Source organism: Aquila chrysaetos, chromosome 3 (assembly GCF_900496995.4).
Source record: "Aquila chrysaetos chrysaetos chromosome 3, bAquChr1.4, whole genome shotgun sequence".
NCBI lineage: Eukaryota > Metazoa > Chordata > Aves > Accipitriformes > Accipitridae > Aquila > Aquila chrysaetos.
In genome coordinates, this window is record NC_044006.1 from 11,168,525 (window position 1) to 11,192,556 (window position 24,032).

General features: G+C 56.2%; 2 protein-coding genes across 2 annotated transcripts in view; both read left to right on the forward strand.

The window, feature by feature from the left end:
- The first annotated feature begins 12,724 nt into the window (after positions 1–12,724).
- On the forward strand, positions 12,725–17,777 carry R3HDML (R3H domain containing like). The gene is given in 7 exon segments (XM_030009445.2): positions 12,725–13,044; positions 13,269–13,628; positions 15,038–15,103; positions 15,105–15,157; positions 15,702–15,834; positions 16,947–17,062; positions 17,166–17,777. Coding segments are annotated over 6 exon segments (762 nt in total). The 5' UTR covers positions 12,725–13,044; positions 13,269–13,367; the 3' UTR covers positions 17,299–17,777.
- A 1,497-nt stretch (positions 17,778–19,274) lies between these two features.
- The window catches only part of HNF4A (hepatocyte nuclear factor 4 alpha), a 37,839-nt gene continuing 33,081 nt past the window's right edge, over positions 19,275–24,032 (forward strand). Inside the window, exon 1 of the mRNA XM_030010268.2 lies at positions 19,275–19,485. Coding sequence (XP_029866128.1) covers positions 19,437–19,485 — 49 coding nt within the window. The 5' untranslated portion in view covers positions 19,275–19,436. The remainder of the gene's footprint in view (positions 19,486–24,032) is intronic.

The window sequence follows — 24,032 nt, forward strand, 5'->3', positions numbered from 1 at the left end:
CTGGTTTATCACCCTTTTTCCCAGCCAGAACTCTTCCCTTTAGCTTCTGCAGGAGTTTGGGAGCACTTGCTTTGCTGTGTGTACCTCTGGGGTCCCACAGGTGTAGAAGAACTGCCATTAGGGTTAAATGCTCCCAAACAGCAGATTAAGCCTGAAGTGTTTGTTGGGGAGCTTCTGCACTTTCTCCAAGGCACCTCATGCTATTTTACTGTCAGGACCATTACTGGTCCATTATTGCCTGGCCCAGTTTCCCCGACATGAAGCGGGCCAGACTGGCTGCTCCCAGCTCTTGCTGAGGAAGCGCATCCCAGTCTGCCAGGAATGGAGCATCTCCTAAAATACAGTGATCCTGTCTGTGTCTTACCAAGTGGAAGGAAGGTATGGAGGGTGGTCAACAGTGCACAGGGTGGGTGTCACCAACAGCCTGCAGAGGAGGTGGGTGACGAAGGCTGTGCTCCTGCTGCCTGGACTCTACGTATTCTGAGAATAAACAATATTTTTTTTCCCCCTCTGGCTTTAAGTTTGGTGAAAAATAAAATTAAGGCCAAATCCTAGTGCTTTAACTAAATCAGAACATATACCAACTTCACTTAAAGAAACAGGATTCTTTTCACAAGTGTTTATTTGTACAGTTCAAACAAGCTATTTTTTTAAAATATGAGCCCACCACAGATGTGCGACTCAGCCCAATGTCTAATGACACCATTCAGAGGTTACGAAAAAAAATACATGAGAAGCATGTTCTGCCACTTTGCTGGAAAAAGGCCTTTCTTCGGGCTATTTAATGTAAGCTCCAAACAATTGGCAAAGCAGATCTTACCCTGGTGTGGGGAGGCAAACAGGACGCTATGAGATAATGGAAGATGCCAGCACTGCGCCAGTTCCCCTCCTTGTAGAGCAGCATTTTTGCACGCTGGTAAGAGCTCACTCCCCCCGCCAAGACATCAGCGTTGCTGGGGCTTTGAACTCCACTTCAAAGCTGGGGCTGGAGCAAGGTTTCTGTAAACCCCGAGAAACAGGTAAATATTTGTCAGAGTCAATTAACCCTCCTCATCACCTCAATGGTCATCTGTGTGAGACAGCTGGAGGGGAGTTGGCAGGCACAGAGAGGAGCCTTGTTGATTTACTGAACCACTTTGGGAGGCGGGTAGACACAAAACACTGCGGTGAGGAGACCTGGAGGTTTTCCCCTTAGCACGGTCCATGAACTCATGGAGACATCTCATCACTTCCATCTCTGGAGTAGGCAGAGAGGAAGGTCCTTTTCTTATCTGGGGAGAAGACCAGTCCTGCTCCTAGCACTGCTACTGTAGCTTTATAACCACTTCGTTCATCCCAGTTACTCCAGATGGGTATCAGCTATTCACAGAGCCTGAGAGCACGTTGTATCTCCCACCTGCTATCGCAGGTTTAATGGTGGACATTGTGAGCCACCCATGCCAGAAGACAGACCATCATATAACACTTCCATGAATTTATCAAGTTCTAGTTTCTGACATCCCCTGAACCTGCTTACAGGGGTTCAAGGTGTTGGTTTTGGAAAGTGGGCTTTGCTGGGCTAGTCCGTCTGTGGTGTCTGCACTGCAGCAGCTGGTGGAGGGGGAGATGCAAGATGCAGACACCCAGCAGCTAGCCCCAGCCACCAAACCACCCACCAGTGCCCCCAGGCTTCCTCTCTCTTATCAACACAGGATGAAGATACCAGCTTAAATAAGAAAAAGGGAAAGGAAAAGCTAGAAACAGCTGAGCACCAGATGAGAAGGATGCAGAAGGATGGGGCTAGGGACATTCCTCACCACCCCGCCCAAACCTGACCCAGCACCCCCCCCTGCTTGGACATGGCCCCTGGGGCAATGCCACCCTCCCTTTCTCTGAGCCAGGAACCTGCAGCTGGATGTTGACAAGCACAAAAGGAAGCGCTGGGGCTGTAACAGGGTCCAGCTGGGAACTGTGTGCAGCTCTTGCGAGTGTCTTTCCCCTCGGCTCTGGGACACGCACTGGGAAGATGCTGGGGGACACTCTGGGGGTGACACCCTCCCGATGCCTGGGGTACGATGCTCCTGCACGGCTCTCACCTCCCCTGCTTTCAAGGCAGGGAAAGCCAGGTGCAGGGGGCCCGACCGCCCTAGCAGGCTCGGTTCAGCAGCAACACATGGGCAGCAGACGGGGTGCTTGGGTAAAACCACGCTCTGCGTCTGCCGGGGAAGTGGAGCGGGGAGAGGGACGTGCCAAAGGCAACAGCTGTCTCGGTGAGCTCAGTGTTTGCTGTCCTGCGAGATGCCGGCCACGGGGCAGATGGGCTCTCTCCTTTCCTTCACCAAGCACCTCCCTCCAACATGCCCAGTGCCTCTGTGGGAGCTGGCACCAGCACATCTGCTAGCAAGATGAAGGCTGGATTGTACCATGCTTGCCTGCACAGGCTAGTTAAATATTGCTAGCAGCAGCGGGGAGGAGAAGGCAGCATGAACCTTATCAGCCATGGTCCTTATCAGCCATGGTCCTTATCGGCCACCACAAGCCCAGGTCCCCGTGGGGCGCATGCTGCAGGTACTGGTGTGTGCCCAGCTCCACTGCTGTTTCCTCCCCATCACTTGTGGCACATGGGCAAGGTCACGCTAGCACAGATGTGTCAGCACAAGCCACCGTCAGACCTCTGTGTCACTGCGTGGACACAGTCTGAGTGACGGACTGAGCCGACAATGAGCTGCAGGAATTCCCCATCCAGCTCCCTCTGTACTTCAAAGGGTGGATGGGAAACGTGGGCTCAGTGGAGCTGCTAGCACTCAGAGAACCCTCAGATCAGATAGTTATCTTCAAATGAGGTGTCCCAGTTCCAGGGTTTTCAGGGACTCGCATGTCAGCATGTCCCCTCATTGGGGAGAAAGACCCTGGGAAGCGTGTCTCCACGCTGAGAGAGATGTGGACAGAATCACTCCTGGTTTGGGTGTGTTCAGTTAAAGTGCAGATCACGGGTTTGGACCTTCCAAGGCTTTGACTGGAATCTGATTCCCTTCTGTATCTTACTAGATATGTGTTTTTTTCGCCAGTGTATTTTAAGCACTCTCATTTATCCCTGGCAGATCAAAGCCCATGCACACCAGGGAGTCATGCCTTGCTGGGATGGTGACCCTGGTGTCCACCCACCACGGGTGTCCTGGCTGAGGAACCCAGGCCATGCACTGACACACCAACCCCTTACCAGGGCCAGCAAAGGGGAACCTCCCCGCACCCCTGGGATCCCCACCACTGGCAGCAGGGATCAGCTGGTGGCACTGCCGAGGCAGCCAGCACCCTTCGTCCTGCCCGGCACCGAGAGCCTCGGCCATGCTGCGGCTGGGCTGGTGGGCAGCAGAAAGCTCTCTGGAGTTTACAGCCATGCTTCAAGCTCTTCAGGCAGGAATAATTCACTGCTGGGCAGGTTAGCCCACAATTTCAGAGAGTTCGTGGGCTTCTTGTGGACATTAAGCTTGCACAGGGTAGGATTTTCAAGTAACCCTTACTGCGGCCGCTGTGGCCAGTGATCCAGCCTCCATCACCTCTCAGCAGGCAGGGAAATACATCCCAGCATGAAACAACACAAACTCTGCCTAAACATCCAGAGCAGAGGAGTAATGACCCCCCAGCACATGCACCAGCGAGCACTGACGCTTGCACCAGGTCATGGGCAAGGTGGGTAATGGGCAAGGGGCAGATGGCAGAAGTCAGTCTCTTTCACTCGAAAGATGGGGAAGATTTGATATGGTCTCTGCACTGCAAGCATGTGTTCTTCTCTTTTTCTCTGGGCACAGATTATCCATAACGATGTTGTGCTGTTTGCTGCTTGTTTTCCACTTCAAAACCCTGCAGGATGGCCCAGCATGGGAAGGAGGCATCGGTGTGCTCCTCACCACCTTTGGCTCTTCTTTCTGAGCTTCTGCATCCCAAAACCATTGCCATGCCCATCTTCCAGCCCAACCCCCTCCCAGCTTCTTCAGCACAACGCAGCTCCACAGGGACGCTGTGACACTGACAAAACATGTCTGGCTGGGACTCCAGCTGCACGGTTCCTCACAGGCTTTTACCTTCTTGGAACAACAAAATTTATCACTTGTGGCAGACTGGGTGTCTAAGTGAGTTCAGGGACTGCAGCTCCTTGTTGCAGCATCCGGCACAGGCTGAGCCCAGGGAGCTCCTTTCTTTATATCACTTGGCAAATGTTTTTGGAGACAGAGCTCTTGATTTCCATTCCTTTATACCTCACATACGTGCTTGGCTCAGCCTTGGGGTAGCAATCCAAAAAGCAGGAGGTTGCTTTTTGGACAGTCAAGTGCATGCAGGCCCCCAACACGCACATTTTGCTGTAATGAACAAGACAGAGGAGGAGCAGGTGATGTCTCAGTAAGTCTGGCACAAGACAGCAGTGATGGTATGTCTACGGGCTCTGCAATCCCTGCCTGGTGTGCCAGAGCAGGGACTGCACGAGCTATGTTTGCAGGGCAGCACGGTCTTCCTTGAGTGAAGGCTAAGAAAATAAAGTAGAAAAGAGCATCCCAAGATTCTCATTTTCTGCTTTTCCAGCCTTTGTCCAGCTTTGAGCAAAATGGTTCTTGCAAACATCTGAGCCTCCATGGTTGAACCTGAGAAATTTCATGTCTAGGCAGACAGAAATCTGGTGGCTTGGATCCAGCCATCTGGACGTGGGAAAGCTTGGAAGTCCCATGAGAAAAGGGAGATTTCTTGGCAAAGATTCACAGTAAATCTTTACGGCAGAGTGGAGGGGTGAAAATACAAAGTGTCCATCAAGCTGCTCATGTTCTGTGGGCAGAAGCCAGGAAACCCCAAGATGTGCAGGTACAGCAAGAGATTTTAAAAGTGAGCAAAAATATTTGAGGCTCCTTTCAGCTTCAATGCCATAAACAGGCAGATGTCGCAGAAATCCTGTGTAGTCCTGTCCTGCTCACCTGGAAGGGCAGGACCAGCTCTGATGCAGGGCTGGTCACTGGCAACCCTCTAAGCCCTCTGGTAGATGTGATCAGCGTGATAGTGCAGATGGAGAAATATGTATGGAAGGTGGTTTTCCCAGTGTCACTCAGGAGACCAAAAGCTTCAGGATTACACCCGCGTCTCACCCGTTAGATGCTCGCTCTGCTTCAGCACTGCTGGCCTCCCTGGGGAGCCCCAGGAGAGCTGAGCCACTGCTGTTGCTCAGCCTTGTGAAGAGATGTTAATACAGCCAGAGCCTGTATGGGCACGCCTTTCCTGCCCAAAGCCCCTCCATCTCCTCCAGATACCCCCCAAGAGCTCCTGTGCTATGTCTTTCCTGCTGCACCACGTTCCTGCCCTCACCAGAATCTACTTTTAAAGCCAGACAGACTTTGAGTGATCACCACCCACCTGAGCTGCATCCTCCTCCCTGCTGGCCATGCCCCAGACAGACCCTGGGGACAAGTAATACCTTCAGTAATACCCCATCCCAACATCCCAAGGAATGATAAATCACTGCAAACATTCCCCTCTTCCTTCAGAGCTGGGAAGGAAAAGCAGCATCTCTTTTAGCCCCACCATTATTTAATCTGAGCCAAACAAACAAACACCAGCAACATTTTTCTGCAGCAAAAACATTTTGCAGCTGGAGACAGTGAACCGTGCACTGGTGGGGATGGTTGGAGGGTGTTTGCTGGTGCCACAGTGGGGGCCCAGGCACGTGAGCAGCAGGGCCACCCCTGAGAAGAGGAGCAATAGGAACAAGACCTCCCTGTGCAGTCCTGAGAAACCTGCCTGTGAAGTGGTGCCAGGTGCTCAGTTTCTATCTTAATTTTGGTCTTGGAAAAAAAGGGGATGGACTGAATACACAGGGGCTACAGTCAAGCTGCGGCACACACCCATCCAAGCAAGAAAATTACACGGTAAGGCTGCCAGGGTGTCCTGACTTCACTTTGCCAGGTCTGGGCTTTCGGGGCTGTGATCCGCTAGCCCCCGACCAGCAGCTGATCCAGCCCTTTGCCAGAGCTGCAGCATTTCCCGACTGTTACACAGGTAGCACTTACGGTGTCAGATGCCAAGGAAAGAAATGATCTCAGCTTTCCCCAGATGACGTCTTTCATGCAGGCTGGTTTTGCCCCATGGGATGGGGAACTCCCACCCGGACCCCTGGGTGGGACCGACGGGTTTCCCACTACTGAGCCTGAAAGGTGGCCATATGGAGAGCAGGCGATAAGCACAGTAAAAAAACCCCCACCATCATCATATTTCCAGAGCCGTTGTCCCCCACCATCACATATTTCCCTGTGTGTGGGCAGACCTGGGTGTGAGCTGCACCCGCATGGGCAAGCTGTGGGTGTGCAGTGGGGATGGGGGTGGTGGGCCCAGCGCTGCTGTGGGGCAGGGGGTCCCGATACCCAGCCTGAGTGCGGCTGGCAAGGAGGTCACAGCTGATATTTGGCTCCCAGGTTTGGGTCTATCTCAGTCTCAGCTGACTCGTGGTGCGATGAGCCCCTCTTTCCATTGACCTGTTAGATTCTTCTCACGTTGGCAGAGTGCAGCAAGACCATCACACACCCTCAGCACTGGGCTAAAAAATAAATTGTTAGCAAACAGCAAATTAACTATCTTCCAAATTGTGCTGAGAGGACCTTCCGTGTTATTTGTTAAGTGGATTTCTAAACTTAGCCCAGTTACTGTAAAAAATACCTTTGCGAGAAACTACCATCTGCAGCACTCAACTTCAGAGACATTTATTTCTAGAGCCGGTGGAAAAATTTCTCACCTTTCAAAGGCTTCAATTATATCTTGGTGCTGGCTGGAACCATTGGCCTTCACAGCTTCCTCGCAGGCAGGCGCGGGCTGCTGGTGCGGACCACAGCTCCGACAGTGCTGCCGGGGACGGGGGGAGAGGTGCGCGGGCTGACACCCACGTATTGACCAAGGAGAACATGTAGGATCCCATTAGCCTTGATGGACACCTTAGTTAATACCCCAAAACAAGTGGTTTTTACTTTGTGCCACAAAAGCTTTGGTCCTGCTGCCTTTTCAGCCACGGTTGCTGTTAGTGCTAAAGGCTCCCAGGATCAGGCTCCTGTTAGGACCTGGCCAGTTGCACCAGTAAAAGGAGCAAATCGCAGCTCGCAGCACTGGGGCAGTGCCCGGATGGCCTCTGGAGAGTGGGTCAGTAGCCAGGCTGTGGGCAAGGCTGCTCTGTGCCACCTCGCTGAGCCCAGCCTGCGTTGTTGGACCCATATGTGCAGGCTCCTGCCTGTGCCCCTGACTGCCGGCTCCCCACAGCATCACTATATATAAAAGGGGAAAGGGGTTTTTTTCACCTTTATTTTTAGTTTTTCTCATGTCCTAGCAAATATGCAAGCAGAAATGGTGGGCTATGAGAGGACATTGCACCTGAAGTAGAGGCAAGCACTAGGCATCGTATGAAAGGCTCCAGGACCATGGGCTCTACTACAAAGAACGCAACCGCCTGTCCCTGTCAACGGATGAGCCTGCCTCTGGCACACGAACAATCCTGTGGATGGATTTTACAGCAACATCTGTGGATTGCAAACAGTCCTACAAATCAGAGAGGTGTTCAATGGCTTTGAGATTGGAAAGAGCAGGAGGGAGTAGTGAAGCATCTCACATTTATTAATAGAAATGCTCTAAACCCCAGAGTTTGGGCTAGGCTTTAAAAGCCGCTGTGTCAGCGTGCTGCCGCAGGCAGGCCATGGTGCCTTGAGTAGGTGAGATAAAGGATGGAGAAGACTTGGCCCTCTCCTACCCATCCTGCTGATCTCTCTGCTGTGGTGCCTGCTCCCATGGCTGCACATTCAGGATCACACAAGTGGTGCCCCTGGCATCAGCTGTGCCCCACGGCTGGCTCGAGTGCTCCTCCCTCCCCTCCTCCCTGTAATCACAGCCCCGGCAGAGGTGAAATATTCCTCCGCGAGGGGCTGGTAGTGTGCAGTCTCAGTTGTGCTGCTGCTGCCAGCTGGCCGTGAACAGCAGAAACACTGCCCGGGAGACATGATCGCTGCCCAAGTAGGTTAGGAGGCAGTCTCCGAGAGGAGGATTCGGCATGGGCCTGGGGTCAGGAAAAAATCTGGTAGAAATCAATAACTGAACCCTTCATAAACAGTCCTGCAAGCTCTGGTGAATGCACATGGGCTGTCTGGCTTCAGGTTTGCTCCAAAGGTTCCTGTAAAGCCCAGAGCGCTGCAATTTGTGGCACAGCTTCCAGCTGTTGGAGGAGATGCAAGCCTCCAGCCAGAGGGTTTGCTCTGCTCTCCCACCCTCTGGCTGGTGTGTCTCCTGTGCTCCCACCGCCCAGATCCCCAGTGCGTGTAGCTATAGGTGCAAACTATACCACTACATGGTTTGTCTTGTGCTGAGTGCATCACCGAGCCCATCCTGCTAGTGCATGCAACAGGAGCAAGGGACCTCCCTGGTAGACCTGAAAACCAAATTAGCAAGACCCTCTCATTTACTGGTGATCTTAGGAGCCCATGCTCAATTTTGCCTCCTTACTGGTGTGACTGTAGTGCACTGGCATGGGCAAAGTTGGTTCTTGGGTGTGGAGGTGGCCTGGCGGGTGCAGCAGGAGAAAGCGAGGTGAACGAGCATTGCACCTTGGCTTTCTGCTCCGTCCCAGGTTTTAACAGTGAACAACAGGGAAAGTTCAGGTGATCAAAATTCACAATTTTAACTACTTCTCATTAAAATTGTGACATTTTCTTTGAGAAACTTGCCCTGTTCCTGCGATGTCTGAGATATCAGGGAGAAGGGGGTTGATACCTGTCAAACTTCTTTAATTTTGATGAAGAAAGGCTGAATTCTTTGGAAAAGCCCATCCCAATGTGGTGTCCCTGCGTTCTGGCCAAGAAGGGCACAGTTCTACTGGCAGCCAGGTATTCATTCCCCCATTCCCGCAGCCTGGGAAGTCACCTCTTCAGTGTTACATTTGACTTTTCTGCACCTCTTCCTCCAAGGCTTAGCTTGGTTCAGAAAGGGATTCAACATTTACAAGGAGCTGGTCCTAATTAGCAAGGATGACTCTGAAGTCCTCAGACTTCAGGACTGATCCCAGCTGGGTTACAGCCCAATGGGGTGTTACACTCCAGGCAGATCACAAATAAACGTAGAGGAATTCTGCCTGGGTTTTCCCATGTCACAAGATGCAGAGATTAAATCTTCTGACCTCTAAGTCAGAAGGAAGATCTCCTTTCATGATGCATGAGGAGGAACCAAGCTTTGGATGTGTTGGACCTCTACAGGGCTCTAGAAATGCAAAAAGCCACCAGAAGACCCACTTTCTTTCCCTTCCAAGGTGGGCACCAGGGTAGCTGGAGCTGGTGGTGGTGTTTGGGACAGGACTGGGGGAAATGAACAGCTTTCAGCAAAGCTGGAAAATGAGCCTTTCTGCCAGTTCATAAGAGGGGAATATTTTACTAGAGCAACAGAGTTTGTGCATTACCCGGGAAAATAATTTTGCTCTAACAAGGCTTTGGTTTTGTTTTCTTTTACCCCAGTAAAGAGAAGGCTGCTGCTATGGAAAGTCACATCAACCTCCTCCAGGCATAGGGATGCTTAGGGACCACAGCAGATCCTGTCCTTCAGCAAAGGGCAAAGCCCTGCTCAGTCCTATGTGAGCTCATGTCACCATCTGCCACCTTGTTACATGGGTGATGGGTGACACCTGAAGCCAATAGATGGGAGAAACGTGACAGAGAAATCCTGCAAGTCCTGTTATGGCTTATTCTGGAGCAAGCCGCTACGTCTGTTGGTCTTAAAAGCATCGGTAGGTGTCTCTGCCAAGAGAGTGCTGTGAACCTAGTGATTTATCTCTTTTTTTACCCCTGATGCTCATTAAACTGAGAATTTGCCGGTGCTGCTGCTGTATCCAGCTGAATGTGTGTGCTTCTTGGCTCCCAGCAAGGTCCTCGCTGCAGATACCGTGTGCTTTGGCAGCCGGGCCAGTCTGGGCTGCAGGATATTACGCCTGGCAGGGACACAAACCCCTTCCAGTTCCTGGAATTTGGATTGTCTCGTGGAGTGCTGATTAAGCAGTGCTTTCAATGTGCACCCAAGACAAAACCCTCGCCTTGTCTCCGCACAGAGGTTCAGTGCGGCTCGGCTGCTGCGTGGCAGTGGGAGCTGCAGTGGGTTTGCTCTCCCTGAGCCCCAGGGAAATAAAAGCTCAAAAAAAAATCTTGAATGCAAAGCTTTGCAGTTCATGGTGCTGGACGAGCATTTGCTGCTCAGGCCTCTGTCTTCTGTGAAATAACAAATCATTAAAAAAACTCTTCCCATAACACAGTCCCAGTGCCCTCCCTACTTTGGTGTGCACTTGGTGGCAGCTGCTCCTCCCAGTCTGCCCAGACCACGTTCCCACTCTGCCCAGTTAAGATTGCTGCTGCGTGTCCCCACCTGCCTTTCTAATCCGCTGGGAATGAAATGGCCTTTACCAGCCGTTACTAATGAGAGATTTGATAGCTGGGGTTGAGTGGATGGAGGCAGCCCCAGCGTGTGCCGTCCCAGTGTGATACGAAGGGCTGTCCTGATGCCGGCTCCTGGAGTTGGCACTCATCTCTGCATATGTGAACGTGAAATAGGGGTGTCAGTAGGATTGGCAAACTGGGGATGGTGCTTTGCCCGGCACCTGCGGAGAGGTGGCTGGTGTTTTGGGGTGGTCTGGTGCTAGGAAGGTGAAGCTGAGCTGGTTAGACGCCCTGCATTAGGCAGCCTGGAAAGCCAGTGGGCTCTGGGAGCCATCCTGACACCCCAGCGTGCCCAGTGCCAGCATCCATGGCACAGCACGGCTCAGCTCTCAGCAGCTTGCCCAGCCCTGCTGGTGCACGGGGTGCTACTGCTCTCCGCACTGAGAGGTCCCTTCCTGCAGTGCCACAGAGGGGCTGGAGATGCCTCAGCAGTGGTTTCCCTGTCTCCTCGCTGGCACAATCATTGTCCCACCAGCTGGGTGGGGAGTAGATGGAAATATCCCTCCGGCACATGTCTCCAGCCACTCCCCGGGACCCGCAGCATCTTTAGTTGCTTTATAAGAGAGCAGATGCCAGGAAAAACATACACGGGGGACTATTTCAGCAGTCTCGCAGCAGGGTGAGGCTGTATTGCTGTAGCACATCAGCTCAACACCTGGGTGTTATTCCTGCTCCACACTTGGGTCTGCTCTTCCCTGAGCTCCTGGTTGGCTTCTGTTGCACTGTGGGTCTCTGGGGTGGCTGGGTGCAGCTGGCTGTGCTCTGGGATGTGCCGTCAGTCCGAGCATGGGGCAGGAGTTGCGCGTCTGGGATCCTCAATTCTTGCCCCAGTCAAAGCAGTGAGGATGAGAAGCAGCGATGGGTTGCTGCTGTGGGACTGCCTTCTCCTCCCCACACTGTCCCGGCAGCCTCCTTGTCTCCCTGCCTGAGCACCAGCTCTTCTCCGGGCACACTCTGGTCTCAGCTCCATGTCTCTGTCTCCATGCCTCCCACCAGCTCAGGAGAGGGAGATTGGGCTTGGTGCTCCCCTTCATGCAAGCAAAGAGCCAAATCCTGGCTCCAAACCTGCCTGTGCCCTGGTGAACCCAGGCCTGGTGAGTTGCAGGGAGAGCATCTTGCTTACCTGGGGCACCATGGCATGGAGGAATGATGGCAGCAAGCCCCACTGCTGCTCACATGTGGCCACTCAACGGTGGCTCTGAGCACGGTGGAAGGAAGAGATGTGATGGGCATTGCAAGCAGCCCCTCCAGACTGCCAGACTCACATTTTTGTGACCTGCAATAATTCAGCTTGCCCCAGGCTTCGTGAGTGCTTGAGATGTTGTAGGGAAACACACTTGATGCTGCAGGATTGTCCATGGCTTTCAGAGTTCTGCAGCCATTTCCCCTCCCTGGGGACAGACACCTGGACAGCAGTCGGGCTGCCCAGCGGAGCACAGCCCACAGAGGAAGGACTGTTTTCCCCTGAGATGCCCCTGGTGGGCATCACCAGCTCGGGTCACTGGTGGGGACACGGGCAGAGCCCCCGCAGGCTGCGGCAAGCCCTAGTCCTTGGGGAACCCAGGGGCAGCAGTGCCCAGCCTGGCGAGTGGCTTCACTTCTAACGGAGAGAGCTGCTGGCCCAGCGACATGTGTGGTCACCAGGTCCCCTCCCAGCCACCCCCAGAATGGGACATCTCTGCCATCTGCTCAGCTCGCACCAAAGCGGGGTGACCCCGGGGCTCCCGGTGAGTGCCAGCCCTGCCACTGCCTTGCCAGGGCAAAACCCCCTCCGCATCCCTCGCCAACCTGGATTCTCTTCCCTATCCACAGCTCCCAGCAAGACCCCAGCTGGGGGGTGATGAATGGGGGAGAGACAACTCTGGGAACCTCTCCCCGTAGGTAGCTTGAAAAAAACCCCAGCCAGCAGCTGGTGAGCAGCTCCTCTGCCCACTGGAGGAGCGATCCAGGCTCTGCTCGCTTCCCCCCACCGGACTGTGCACGGCTCAGCATGCCTGTGTGCGCGCCTCTGCGCGCGGATGCATCCACCAGCCTATAAATCTCCTAGCAGGGCTCCTTCCAAACTTCAGGACATTCCCCGGGGGAAGAGTTAAGATGCAGCTTTTGCGTCAGATGCCGCAGCGGGCTGCCCGGCGGGGCTAGGCTAAACCTCTCCCCCGCATCTGCCCCAGCAGGTTGTTTGCAAAGGTCAATCCCACCAGCTGCCACCACCGCCGCCGGGCTCGGCTGCTCTTGGCTCAGTCCTCAAGGTACGTAGTCGGGGGAACATCCTCCCCACTGCTCCGGGGAAGGGCTGGCAGGGATGCTAGGAGGTGCATCGGCTGACAGACGAGGAGATATTCCAGCAACCTCCTTTTTTTTTTAATTATTCTGCTTTTGCGGTGGTTTACTTTTCTTTCCCTGAGATAAAGACTTGTTAGGATTTCTTGCCGATGCTTTTAAAACTTGCTATGCATTTCTTTATCTGTATGAGATTTCTATTTTTGCTGGGGATTTACTCAACACACCAAACGCCTGGGAAGTTACAGGGCAGGCGGCTGCAGTGAATATCTCAGCATGCTCCTAATTAGCCCCTGCCCGGCAGGTACGTGCGCTAAGTGAAAAAATGGGGGAGATTTTGTACTGATTTTACTTTGTTTTTAAAGAAACAACAAGAAAACCAATTCCCCAGACATCTCCCTGCCAGTCCTGGGGAATTTGCTGTGATAAATGAGGTTATCAGATTAATTTTAAAAATCTTATTTTGCGAAGTGGTATTTGCATGGTATTTGCAAACCTGAGCGGTGCCTGTGTTGTTTTCTCTCCTAGATCCACACGCCGGCAGCAGGGACCGGCAGTCCACCTTGTCCTTGCTTAACTCTGTGCGGGAGCGGAAAGCTGCCGGCCGATCCCGCCGGCCGGGCTAGCATGACTGTGCTCCACTTGCACCTGTACCTCACTGCCTTGGGCTTCTGGATGACACAGCAGTCCAGCTCCTTCCTGCTGCCCAATGCCACCGAGCTGCTGTCCCCTGCCAGGGGCAGAGCTGCGGGCCTGCTGTGGGGCGTGGGGGTCCCCCGGAGCCGTCGGAAGCGATACCTCTCCCCCCATGACATGAGCGTGATTTTGGACTACCACAACCAAGTGCGAGCACAGGTGTCCCCCCCCGCTGCCAACATGGAGTACATGGTGAGTCGGCCTCCGGCGGGGTGTTTTTGGATCCGCAGCTCTTGGGTGCTGCAGTGGGGTTGAGGGGCTCGCCCACGAGATGGGCACCTAACCTGGTAGGGACAGGGCACCCACGCATGGGGATGTCAGGGTGCTGCCCCAGATTCGTGGCTGAACATCTATCCCGGGGACGTTTTGCATCCCTGGTGCAGGGCAGACCCTTGCAGCCTCTGTGCAGGAGGGATGGATTCCCAATGGGGCAATGTTTCCACCCAGGGGCAGATTTAGGACCCCTGGTCCCATGTCTGCAACATCTGGGAGCTTGCTGGCTGCGGGGTGGCAGGATCTGTCCAGCCAAGCTGCAGAGGTAGCGTTAGGGGAAGGGAGATGGCTACAAGCGTGAAAAGTTCAGGTCCCAACCCAAAGCCGAGGTGGGAGCCTTTCCCCTAACTGCAGCTGGGAGGCATGGCCCTGTCCCAAGCTCCAGGGTTCCTTAGGAGCATGTCCAGGGATGCCAGCCCCTGGGAGAAGAAACATACAGGAGTGGGTCAAAGAGGGGCTGCGCAGCTTCGCCGGGTCGGGCACCTCCTCTGGTCCAAGGCTACCCTGGGCAGAGCTTTCCCCAGGCTGTCTCCACCCCGCTTGGAGCTCCTAGCCCAGTTCTAAAAGGAGGAGAAATGGGGAGCCACCAAAAGAAGGGATTTCCAGCCAGCACAGAGTGGGACCCTCGGGGCAGGAGGTGCCACATGCCGCTCTGCTCGCAGGGAGGAGACTGGAGCTCTGACAGAGCAGCTGGGTGGTCCCTGGATGCCAGTTTGGGAGAGACAGGCAGCAGCTCAGCTTGCTGGGTACCAGAGCATGTCAGACGTGCCCGGGAGCATCCTGTGCCGCTTCTTGCTCGGCCTAAATTCCTACCTTCCAAAATAACTCTCTCAGGCATCTCTCCAAAGCAGTTCAGGATGGGTGAGGAATCTTTAAATAATGCATGAGGGAACCAGCTGTCCTCACTGGTTGGTTAGTCTGTGGCCAGGGCTGTGGTGGAGGGCTGGGGATGGCTGTGAGCTGCAGTGGCCGTGCAGGTTTGCGGGGTTTCACCGCTGGGCTCAGCTCCACCTTCTGCAGAAGCAGCTCATTCCCAGAGGGAATCACACACCCAGGGCTTGCACTGCTTCAGGGCATCCATGCTCTGCCTGGGCAGAGGGCACCCAAGATGCCCAGGAGCTATAGTGGGCAACTGGAGTGGTTCACCACTCCTGGACATGCTGCCATGCTTCCCCTGGATTTTTTCCAGCCTGATGTGTAAGCCATGATTTTTGGACACTCATGGGTGCTCAGAAACTCTCCCTGAGCCTAAGAGAGCGGGTTTCTCCTTTTCCCCTCCTCTGGGCACCCAAAATCTCTCCCTGCCCTTTTCCTTTCCTCCTGGCCAGGTGTGGGACGAGCGGCTGGCCAGGGCAGCGGAGGCGTGGGCTGCGCGCTGCCTGTGGGACCACGGCCCCCCCCCAGCTAATGAAATACATGGGGCAGAACCTCTCCATCCACTCGGGCAGGTGAGTGCCCCATGGGCGGAGGGGGCTCCCCGGGATTCCCCACACCCCACGATGCTGGAGGAGGAGGAGGAGCAGTAGGCCCTCGGTTGAGGAGCAGAGAGGTTCTGAGCTGGGGTTGCAGAGGACTGAGACGCAACCAAGAGGCACATCAAGCCCCCCAGAGTGGAGGAGGAGGGTCCAACTCTTGCAGCAGAGTAAATGTGGGAAACCAGAGGTGCCCACTGCTCATTTGGGGACTATGGCATTAGTCACCTCTCTGCCAGGCACACGGACCGGGGGAATGTGGATCCTGCATCTCCGTCATGCAGCTGAGCACTCAGGTGCCTCCAGTGAGGGCCAGGTCTTCTGGCCTTGGGCACAAGTGGACTTGGCACAAGGATGTCATTGCCCCCTTCTCCCCAGGAGCACTTGGTCCCAACAGGCCCTGGCTCCAACCTGTTTCACTCCCCCATTCCCTCAGCTTGGAGCCTTCCTCCCCCTCCTCTCCTTCGCCCATGACCTCTGAGGTGAAGGAGGTCCACCTTACGCGCAACACCTTTTGCAGGTACCGCTCTGTTGTGGACATGGTGAAATCGTGGCACCAGGAGAAGCAGCACTACTCCTTCCCTCACCCCCGCGAGTGCAACCCCCGCTGCCCCTCCAAATGCAGCGGCTCTGTCTGCAGCCACTATACACAGGTGAGCACCACAGGCCCCCTCCCACAGCCCTCCGGGACCTGGCTGCAAACCGGGGGGCAGCTCACAGCACCTTGGGCTGCTGCAACACCCAGTGCAGCAAACAGCTCTTCTCCCAGCAGCAGCAGCTGGGATCCGGGATTGAATCCTGGCAGCTGCCTGCTTCAAATCAGGCAGCAGGGCTGGCAGCAGGCAGCGTGCCTGCCGGAGGGCTGCAAGCAGCTATTGGTGATGCCCTCCCACCCCGGGTCCCCGCGGGAATCGGGCTGCTTGCATGGAGGTCCCAGGAGCTCACAGCCCACTGGAGTGCAGCTGGGACCTTCTGGCCAGTTGGCTAGGAGGTTTTCATTTTTTTTAAGCTTTTTTCCCTGCTTTGGCCTTCTTGGCTGTATTACCCCACTGGCACCTCAAAGGTGGTGAAGAGAAAAAAAAAAGCCCCTTTGTGCTTTTGCTGAGCATGAATCCACTCCTCTGTGATGGAGCAGCTTTATAGCACCCAGCCGTATCCAGCTCCCCGGCATCCCCTGGCACATCCACCGGCAGCCTGGCTGGCACAAGGTAGAAAACATCCCTCTGCTCCCCTGCTCAGTGGCAAAGCTGTGCCAACCCCTAATTACCTCCTCTGCACGGCTCCAACCTTTACCTGAGCATCTGCATCCCCGTGCGGCTCGTCCATGGGGATGCTTGGGCATGCTCCGTGTTGCAAATGGGCAAGATGATACATTTTTTAAGGAGGAAATTCAGCGTGGAGAGGCTTTAGGAGGAGCTTCTAGATCTGTTTCACCTCCCTGTGTGCAGGGTAAGCTGCCAGCAATGCTTCAGGCTGAGGGCAAATTGGAGAAGTGACCCAGACCCTGCTGCTTGTTGAAGTGAGCTTGGCAAGGCAGCCCCTTGCAGGGCAGCACAGGCTGCAGACAGAAGAGGGACAGCAAGAGATCACCCTCTGGTGACAAAGCACCACCCTTGATGGGCACAGCATCCAGCCCGAGAAATTCAGGCAGGCGAGATGTGACTCCCTGGTGGGATGGAGCCCTGTGCTGGGGTCCTGGGGTGACTGGCTGCGGGATGCCTGGGCAGGCGGTCGCCGACAGTGCCTGTTCTCTGTCCCGGTGCAGATGGTGTGGGCATCCTCCAGCCGTCTGGGCTGCGCCCTGGGTGCCTGCACCAACGTGCGGGTGTGGGGCAGCACGTGGCGGCACGCCGTCCTCCTCGTCTGCAACTACGCCATCAAGTAAGTGCGTGGAGGGAAGCCCCCCTGTGCCCTCCTCCCTCCTCGCTCCAGTGTGGGCAGCGAGGTGATGGCACTCAGAGGTGATGCCCTTCTTTCTTTTTAGGGGCAACTGGCTGGGAGAAGCGCCATACAAGTTGGGGCGGCCGTGCTCAGCCTGCCCCCCCACCTACGGCGGGGGCTGCTCCAACAACATGTGCTTCACCGGACTCAAATCCAACCAAGTCAGCTGGTTCTAGGGCTGCAGCCCCACGAGGAGCCCCCAGCAATGGGGACAGGGTGAACCAGAATTATTTATAACACTGACCCTCCCCAGCAGCCTGGCTGTCCAACCTGCTTCATCCCTAGTGCCATGTAGGAAACTGCTTTTTTTAACACACCTTTCCAGCAGTGCTTGCGTTGTCCGGCTGCTTCCCACTTTGGGGGAAATAGGGATGGTTCACATCCCTGTTACCTGAAATAGGGACAGTTCAGGGATGCACGGAGGGAGCAGGGCTGGCTGGCATGGTCCCTGCTCTGTGGGCTTGGGGGGCTTTCCCCACTGCCCCCTGCCTGTGCTAAGGCAGAGGCTGGTGTAAGTGAATACCAAGACGTTCCTCTCATGGCCAGTGGCTGGAGGATAAGTGGGGAGCTCCAAGCGTGCCCCCGCTCCACAGCAATCCCTCCTGCCACAGGGCCCCCCGCTCTGAGCCCCCCAATAAAGCAGCCTGGAAACCCCTGTGCTCGTGTTGGTCCTCCCTTACTCACAGCCCGGAGCCTCGGGGTAGCACCGAGCCGGTGCCTTTGCTCTGGTTTTTGGGGTAAACAGTGAAGGGGTGCAGAAGCCCTAAGCAGGGCCACGGGCCATGGCCGCAGGAGATGCCCGGGCGCTTTGCTCCATCGTGTGGGAGAAGCCAGCACTGCTGGGACACCAGGTGACGATGATGCTGGAGGGCCACGAGCTCCCTGTCCCACCCAGGCTGCACCACGCCACCCCACCGCCCTGCCTCACCCCCGGGACCACTGCGCACCCCGTTATCCACATCCCCTCCCTCTCTAGGACCTCTCAGCCCTCAGCAAACTCAGAGGTCCCCAGATTCCCAGGCCTTGGGTCTGAGGCCCCCGCTGCAGATTCCTGCATCGCAGCCCACTGCATCCTGGCAGCCCCCTCCCTGCTCACCCCCACCCTGCTGCATGCTCCCTTGGGATGTGCTTTTCCATCCAGAGGAGCAGATGTCCCTAATTTTGTCCCCTTGGGGCTGCAGGGTTTCGATAGCCGGGGTGCTGGGGGTCCTGGGACTGGCAGGGACCTCTCGGTGCCTCCTCCAGCCTGGCTCCTTCCAGAGACGTACGGGAGATGCGGGAGGCCCTGCACTGCAGTTCCAGCTCTGGATCCCCTATATATTTGGCATCATCTCAGCAACACTTCTTGCACGTGGCCCTGCTTGCCTCAGTGCAGCCCCTTTGAGCAGGGGCTGCTCCTGCCATGGAGCCACCGGCTCCACGGGGAGGTTGGGGACCATACCTGCGCGCTCTGCCACCATGAGGTCCCCGGGGCTCCTCCTGGGTGCTGCAGTCCGAGAGAGAGCACAGATGTCCATGAGTGGCTGCGGCACCTTGCGAGTCCCCCTGATTTGGGGAGCAGAGGGAGACGGGGAGGAGCTGCAAATGCCCTGCGCCCCGGCCCCGCACTCAGGGTACCACCCTTCATCCCACTGCCACATCCCCGCGGCTCCCCATCCCCAAGTCACCCCTCTGGTTTTGCACCGAGGGGACAAGTCCCAACCCACGGCTGGGGTGTTTCGCCCCTTGTACCTTGGCTGGGCTCTGCTCTGCCCGTGCCAGCGCGTGCCAGCCCCCAAGGCTCATCCCGTGGCCCCTCGCCCACTGGCAGGGTTAGCCCCTTGCCCGCAGGCGGGCTCAGTCCTGGTTTTCTCATCACGGGTGGGCAACAGCACAAAAACCAGCAGCACCCAGGGCGCCGTGGAGCTGGATCCGGCCACCCTGTCCCCCCCACGGCCAGGGGTGAACCCCAGCCCAGTGGCTGCCCCGGCCTTGACACCAAGTGGAAACGGGAGCCCCAAAAGAGTCCAGTAAAAGCCGTGTTTGAGTTTCTAGCTTGGCAGCAGTTACTATAGCTACAGCAACGGCACCTTGCAGATTGGTTTCCATAAGAGCTTGGTTACTATTTAACATCTCCACCCACATTAGCCCTGATTAAGCGAATCAATAAGATAACAGGAGAGGCAGGTTTCCTCGCCCTGCCTCTCCGTGTTCCCTCCTGCCTTCACCTAGTTCCTTAGTGAAAGACGTTTTTATTTATTTATTTAGATTTCTTTTTATTCCTCTACTTCCTCTGGTTTTCACCCCAAGTCCCCATAGCAGTAGCCGGCGAGACATGGTCAATGTAAGCACCCAGCTAAGCGCTAAGATGGAGGCTCCATATGGTGAGTACAGCGTTTCCATCGCCCGCGCTGCCGCCCCGGCGTCGCTCGCGGGAAGCGGGGCTGGGAGCGGGCAGCAGCCCCCGGCCCCACGTCCCAGCCCCGCCGCGCTGCCCGGCCCCCACTGGCTCAGGCACCTGCAAAGGCTGGAGATGGAGGCAGAAAGAGGGTCCCCGATTGATTTTTTATATAATATAAATACATATATATGTATTTTCTCTCTTTCACTCTGCTTGGCTCGAAGAAGAAGGCACGTGCCCGAGGGAGCAGAGCGGTCCGACCTGCTGGCGGAGGGGCTGCTGCAGGGTTCGCAGCAGAAGTGGAAGCAGTTTAGAAAGGAGATGACGTGCTGCCCTTAGGACACGCAGCCAGCCCCAATGCAAAGGCTGCGGGCGGCCCATGGCATGGCCGGGCTGCGTGAGCGGGCACAGCGGACGCCCGCCGGTGCTGCTGCTCTTGCCGAGGGCCGGGGCTGGGCTGGTGTTAGTGCTGGGCAGGTTTCCCAGCAGGGACTATAGAGCCCAGACGAACGGCAGCCGCCAGTCTCTGCGGGGCAGAGCATCGGGCAGCAAGCCACTGCCCGGGGCACCCCGGCCGCAGGGAGATGCCCGTGTTCCCTGCGTGGCACAGCAGGTACCAGCCTGGCGCAGCCCCGTGCCGCTGCTCTCTTTGGCTGTGCCAGATGCCAACTACCAACAAACACACATGGGCACCCAGGGGACGGGTCCCCCTGCCTGGGCTGTCGTCAGCCCGACGTTACCCTCAGGATGGGTCCAGCTGTGCCTGTGCTGCAGCTTCCCTGCAAGGCAAGGAGCCGGGGCTGGTTCGGTCCTATGTGATCTGGGAACCCCTGTCCCTTGGGCATGGCCAGGGTGCAGAGCGAGGCTCCGGCAGACGAGGTCTCACAGTTACAAGGTTTTCCATCATGTCCTGTGGCTCTCCATCACACTCCATGGCTCTCCATCACTTCCTCATGGCTCTCCATCACTTCCCTTGGCTCTCCATCACACCCCATGGCTCTCCATCACATCCCCTGCGTCTCAATCATGCTACCTTGCCTCTCCTCACTGTATTTATCACGTCCTGCTCCTCTTCTCCTTTACCACACCCCACCCACGAGCATGCCCAGCCCCACCAGCCCACGCTCCAGCCGCTGCCTGTGCTGCAGCCAGGCCCCAGGAGGGCTTGTGGGGCTCCCAGGCCACCTCCCTGCACTTTACTCATGGCCCTGTTTTGGGTGGTGGCTTCTCCTGCTCCAGGCCTGCAGCCTCCTATGGGTGCCACCTCCAGCCCTAACCCACCCTCGTGCTGGGCATCCACGCTGCAGCGAGGGCCCGTGACTCCTTGCCCCAGCCCCCAGCACTTCAGTACTCTCCAGATCATTTTAATTTCGGCTGACATCGCCCCATGGTGAGCCATGGCCAGATGCGGGGCTCATCGGCATTTCGGTGGGCCCATGGCCGATTGCAATGGAAACGTGTAGGAATTGCACAGGATCTGCAATGGCGTCACTGGACTGAGCTGGAACAGGAAGCTGTAGTCTAGCAGTTACCAAATGCTGAGTTTTAGCCCCTTTTTATCAGGTTGCTCATTTGTACATCCCAGGCCTGCAGGAGCCGGGGCTCTCGAGAAGCTCCCTTCACCCACGCCTCTAAGCTGCAGCGGGACGGGGCCACGCATAAAGCTGGACTCAGAAAAATGCTGAGTTTTTGGTCTGTTCAGTGCGGGTTGTGGTTTTGCATCCAGCCGGCGCTGCTTGGACAATGTGCAAGGAGCCACGCAATGAAGGCTGCTTGTGAGCGTGTAAAACGAAGGCTTGATGCCTCTGAGATGTACAGAGGGTCAGATCCTGGAGCGAGGGCACCTCTATGGGCTGGCCCAGCAGAAGCAGGTGCTGAGCATCCTCCAGGCTGAAGCCCCGCATGAGTCTTTGCTGCTGGTGGGGAGATGGCTCCTGACCCACTGAGCTCGCAGGTACTGACTTCTGCCTCACTTGCAGGAGAAGGGGAGGCTCAAGTGATGTTCCCATCAGCCTGGGAGACACAGCAGTGTGGGGTGGCTGGGTCTGGGTGTCCCCAACTCCAGGGTGCCTGTGTCCTGCTGTACCCCGGGTGCAAAGCCAGCCTCATTTCTGCAGCGAGCAACAGGCTTTGCCTGACAGATGCAAAGCGAGGAGCTCAACAAGCTCTTTAACAACTTACGATTAAGTTATTCTGCCCACTTGCAGCTGGCTTTAATGCGAGCAGCCACTTGCCAGCCCCGGCACATCGGTGACCTTAAAGACGGGCAGGCAAATCTTTCCGCCATTAATTTTCTCCTGACTTTTTTTTTTTTAACCTAATTTTCTCCTAATTTTTCAGCCTAAGGGTCCACGACCAAGCTGTGGGCTGAGCCGGGGCAGGCGCAGGCAAAGCTGGGTGCCGCGGGGCGGCTGGGGAAGAAAGAATGGCTGCACACCCCACCTGCGGCTGCTCTCCCCATCTGCTCCTGTGGCCAAACAAAGGCGCGCTCCAGCCGGCACCCGCTGCCTGCCAGGTTGTTGTGGGGCCAGGCTGCCGAGTCTGGGGCCTTGCAAGGGGGAGAGTGAAAAATAATAAGAATAAAAAAGCGAGACGGCCCTCCCAGACCTAAGTGAGAGGAAGCTCAGAGTGTTGGCAGAAGGAGGGGAGTCCTCATGAATAAAACGGGTGAAAAAGTTATCCAAATAGAGGCAAGGAAGGGTTGGCGGGGAGGGGGGACCCGGCAGTGCCTGGCTTCCTTGGGAGCCTGCAGTGCCGCAGGTGGACTGGGATGGGTGGCAGGGTGGGCACAGCAGCCAGGATGCACCAGGGGGCAGACAGCAAAGTGGTGGCCAAACCCTTCCCAGGGTCACCGGCAAGTTTATTCCCTTGCAAAGCAAGGGGGGTGCCCCAGCCGTGCCCGCCCGGGCTGCTCTCGCAGCTCCCAGCCCTTGGCAGGACAGGCCACCCCAGCTGGCATTGCACTGGCATTGCTGGGGCTCAGCCAGTGCATGCACACCAGGGTCCACCAGATGTGCCTTCAGCCCCGGAGGGGTCATGCAGTTATTTTCAGTTTCCTTTGACAGATGGAAAGATTTTCTGTTTTTTTCAGTCCCCCCCATCCATCTCAGGGGCTTCAGCATTTCAGCATCCATTTGAAGCCAGGGATATATTCTAAGGGGGAAGCTGGGCACCAGCACCCAGCCTCAGGACAGCGAGCGGGTCTAGCCCACCCTTTGCAGCGGTGGCATCAGTAAGAGCAGAGAGTGGGGCATTCCCCCCTGCAGTTACTGCAACTTTCCCTATCCAACCCTGCCCCAAACTGCCACCAGCATTCCCCTAAACCATACCTTGGGGGCACTTATTTCCCTCCCATCAGACCTGTGCCTTGTGTAAAGGACTTGGAGGATGCCTGGCCAGGTGGTGACAAAGGTGTCCCGTCCCCAGCACCCTGTGTGGGTCCCTGGGCAAGAAGATAATGATGCCACAGCTCCCACAGAGCCGTGGGGCTGGGTGCATGTTCCGCATCCTCACCAGCACCCACTGAGGATGGGCTGTCAGCTGGAAAGGGCTCCTCCGGGCACCCTGGTGCTAAATCCCCAGGGGAGGCTGCAACTGGGTGTACGAAAGGGTAGGGGATGGAGAGGGGGTGAGGGGACGGTGCTCTCCCGGGCAGTGAGGAGGCAATGAGCCCCCAGCTCCAGCTTTATCCTCCCAATGAGACCTGGGCGCAATCCGGGCAATTGCCCTCAATCCCAGCACAGGCAGCGCCGCTCCTTTGTATTTTGGGAGCAGCTCTTCGAGCCGGGGATCCCCGAGGCCGGTGGTTACAGCAGGGACCAGCGCATGATTGGGGCCAGCTCAGTAAAGCAGCTTTGGAAATTAGCTGAAAAATGTGAGACGTCAGAGCTGCTTAGGCATTTTGGTCAGATGTGGTGAACAGTTTCAGCTGAAGAACATAAGAGGAGGCAGAACCGAGCTTTTCCCTCTTGATTTCTCATGTCAGCTGCTACTTAATTCCTCTGTTTACTCCTTGTGCTCTGTGTCCATGGCCTGGAGGCCATCAAGGACTGGTGGGTGTTAGGACACCCGGCACAGCCCCCTTCCCTGTCCCCACTCCCGCCATCCCCGCCAGCTGTTGTGGTGGCCGTAACACTGGTTCTGGCAGGGTCAGCACTTACCAGGGCAAGAAATGGCTGAACAGGGTCTTGCTGCGCCCAGGAATAAGCACTGGTATTTAGATGGGATGTAAAAGAGATAATCACTGCTTTAGCTGCCTTGGCCCAATCCTGAGTGCTGTTTGCTGGTGCTTGGTGGAAGTTTCCTTGGGGAAGAGCTGGGGATCCTCCCTGCATTGCAGGGGGCTGCAGGGATGCTGCTCGGTGTTGCGGGGGGCTGTGCTTGCCCACAGGGCTGCGACTTCCACTGCGCCAGGGCAGCCGCCTCACCCCGGCCACTTATCGGGCCAGCAGCACGCCCTCGTCTTTGGCTTCGCTTGAAAACATGATGGTATTTTTATAAGGGGGAGTGAGCACAGAGGGCTGCTATCAG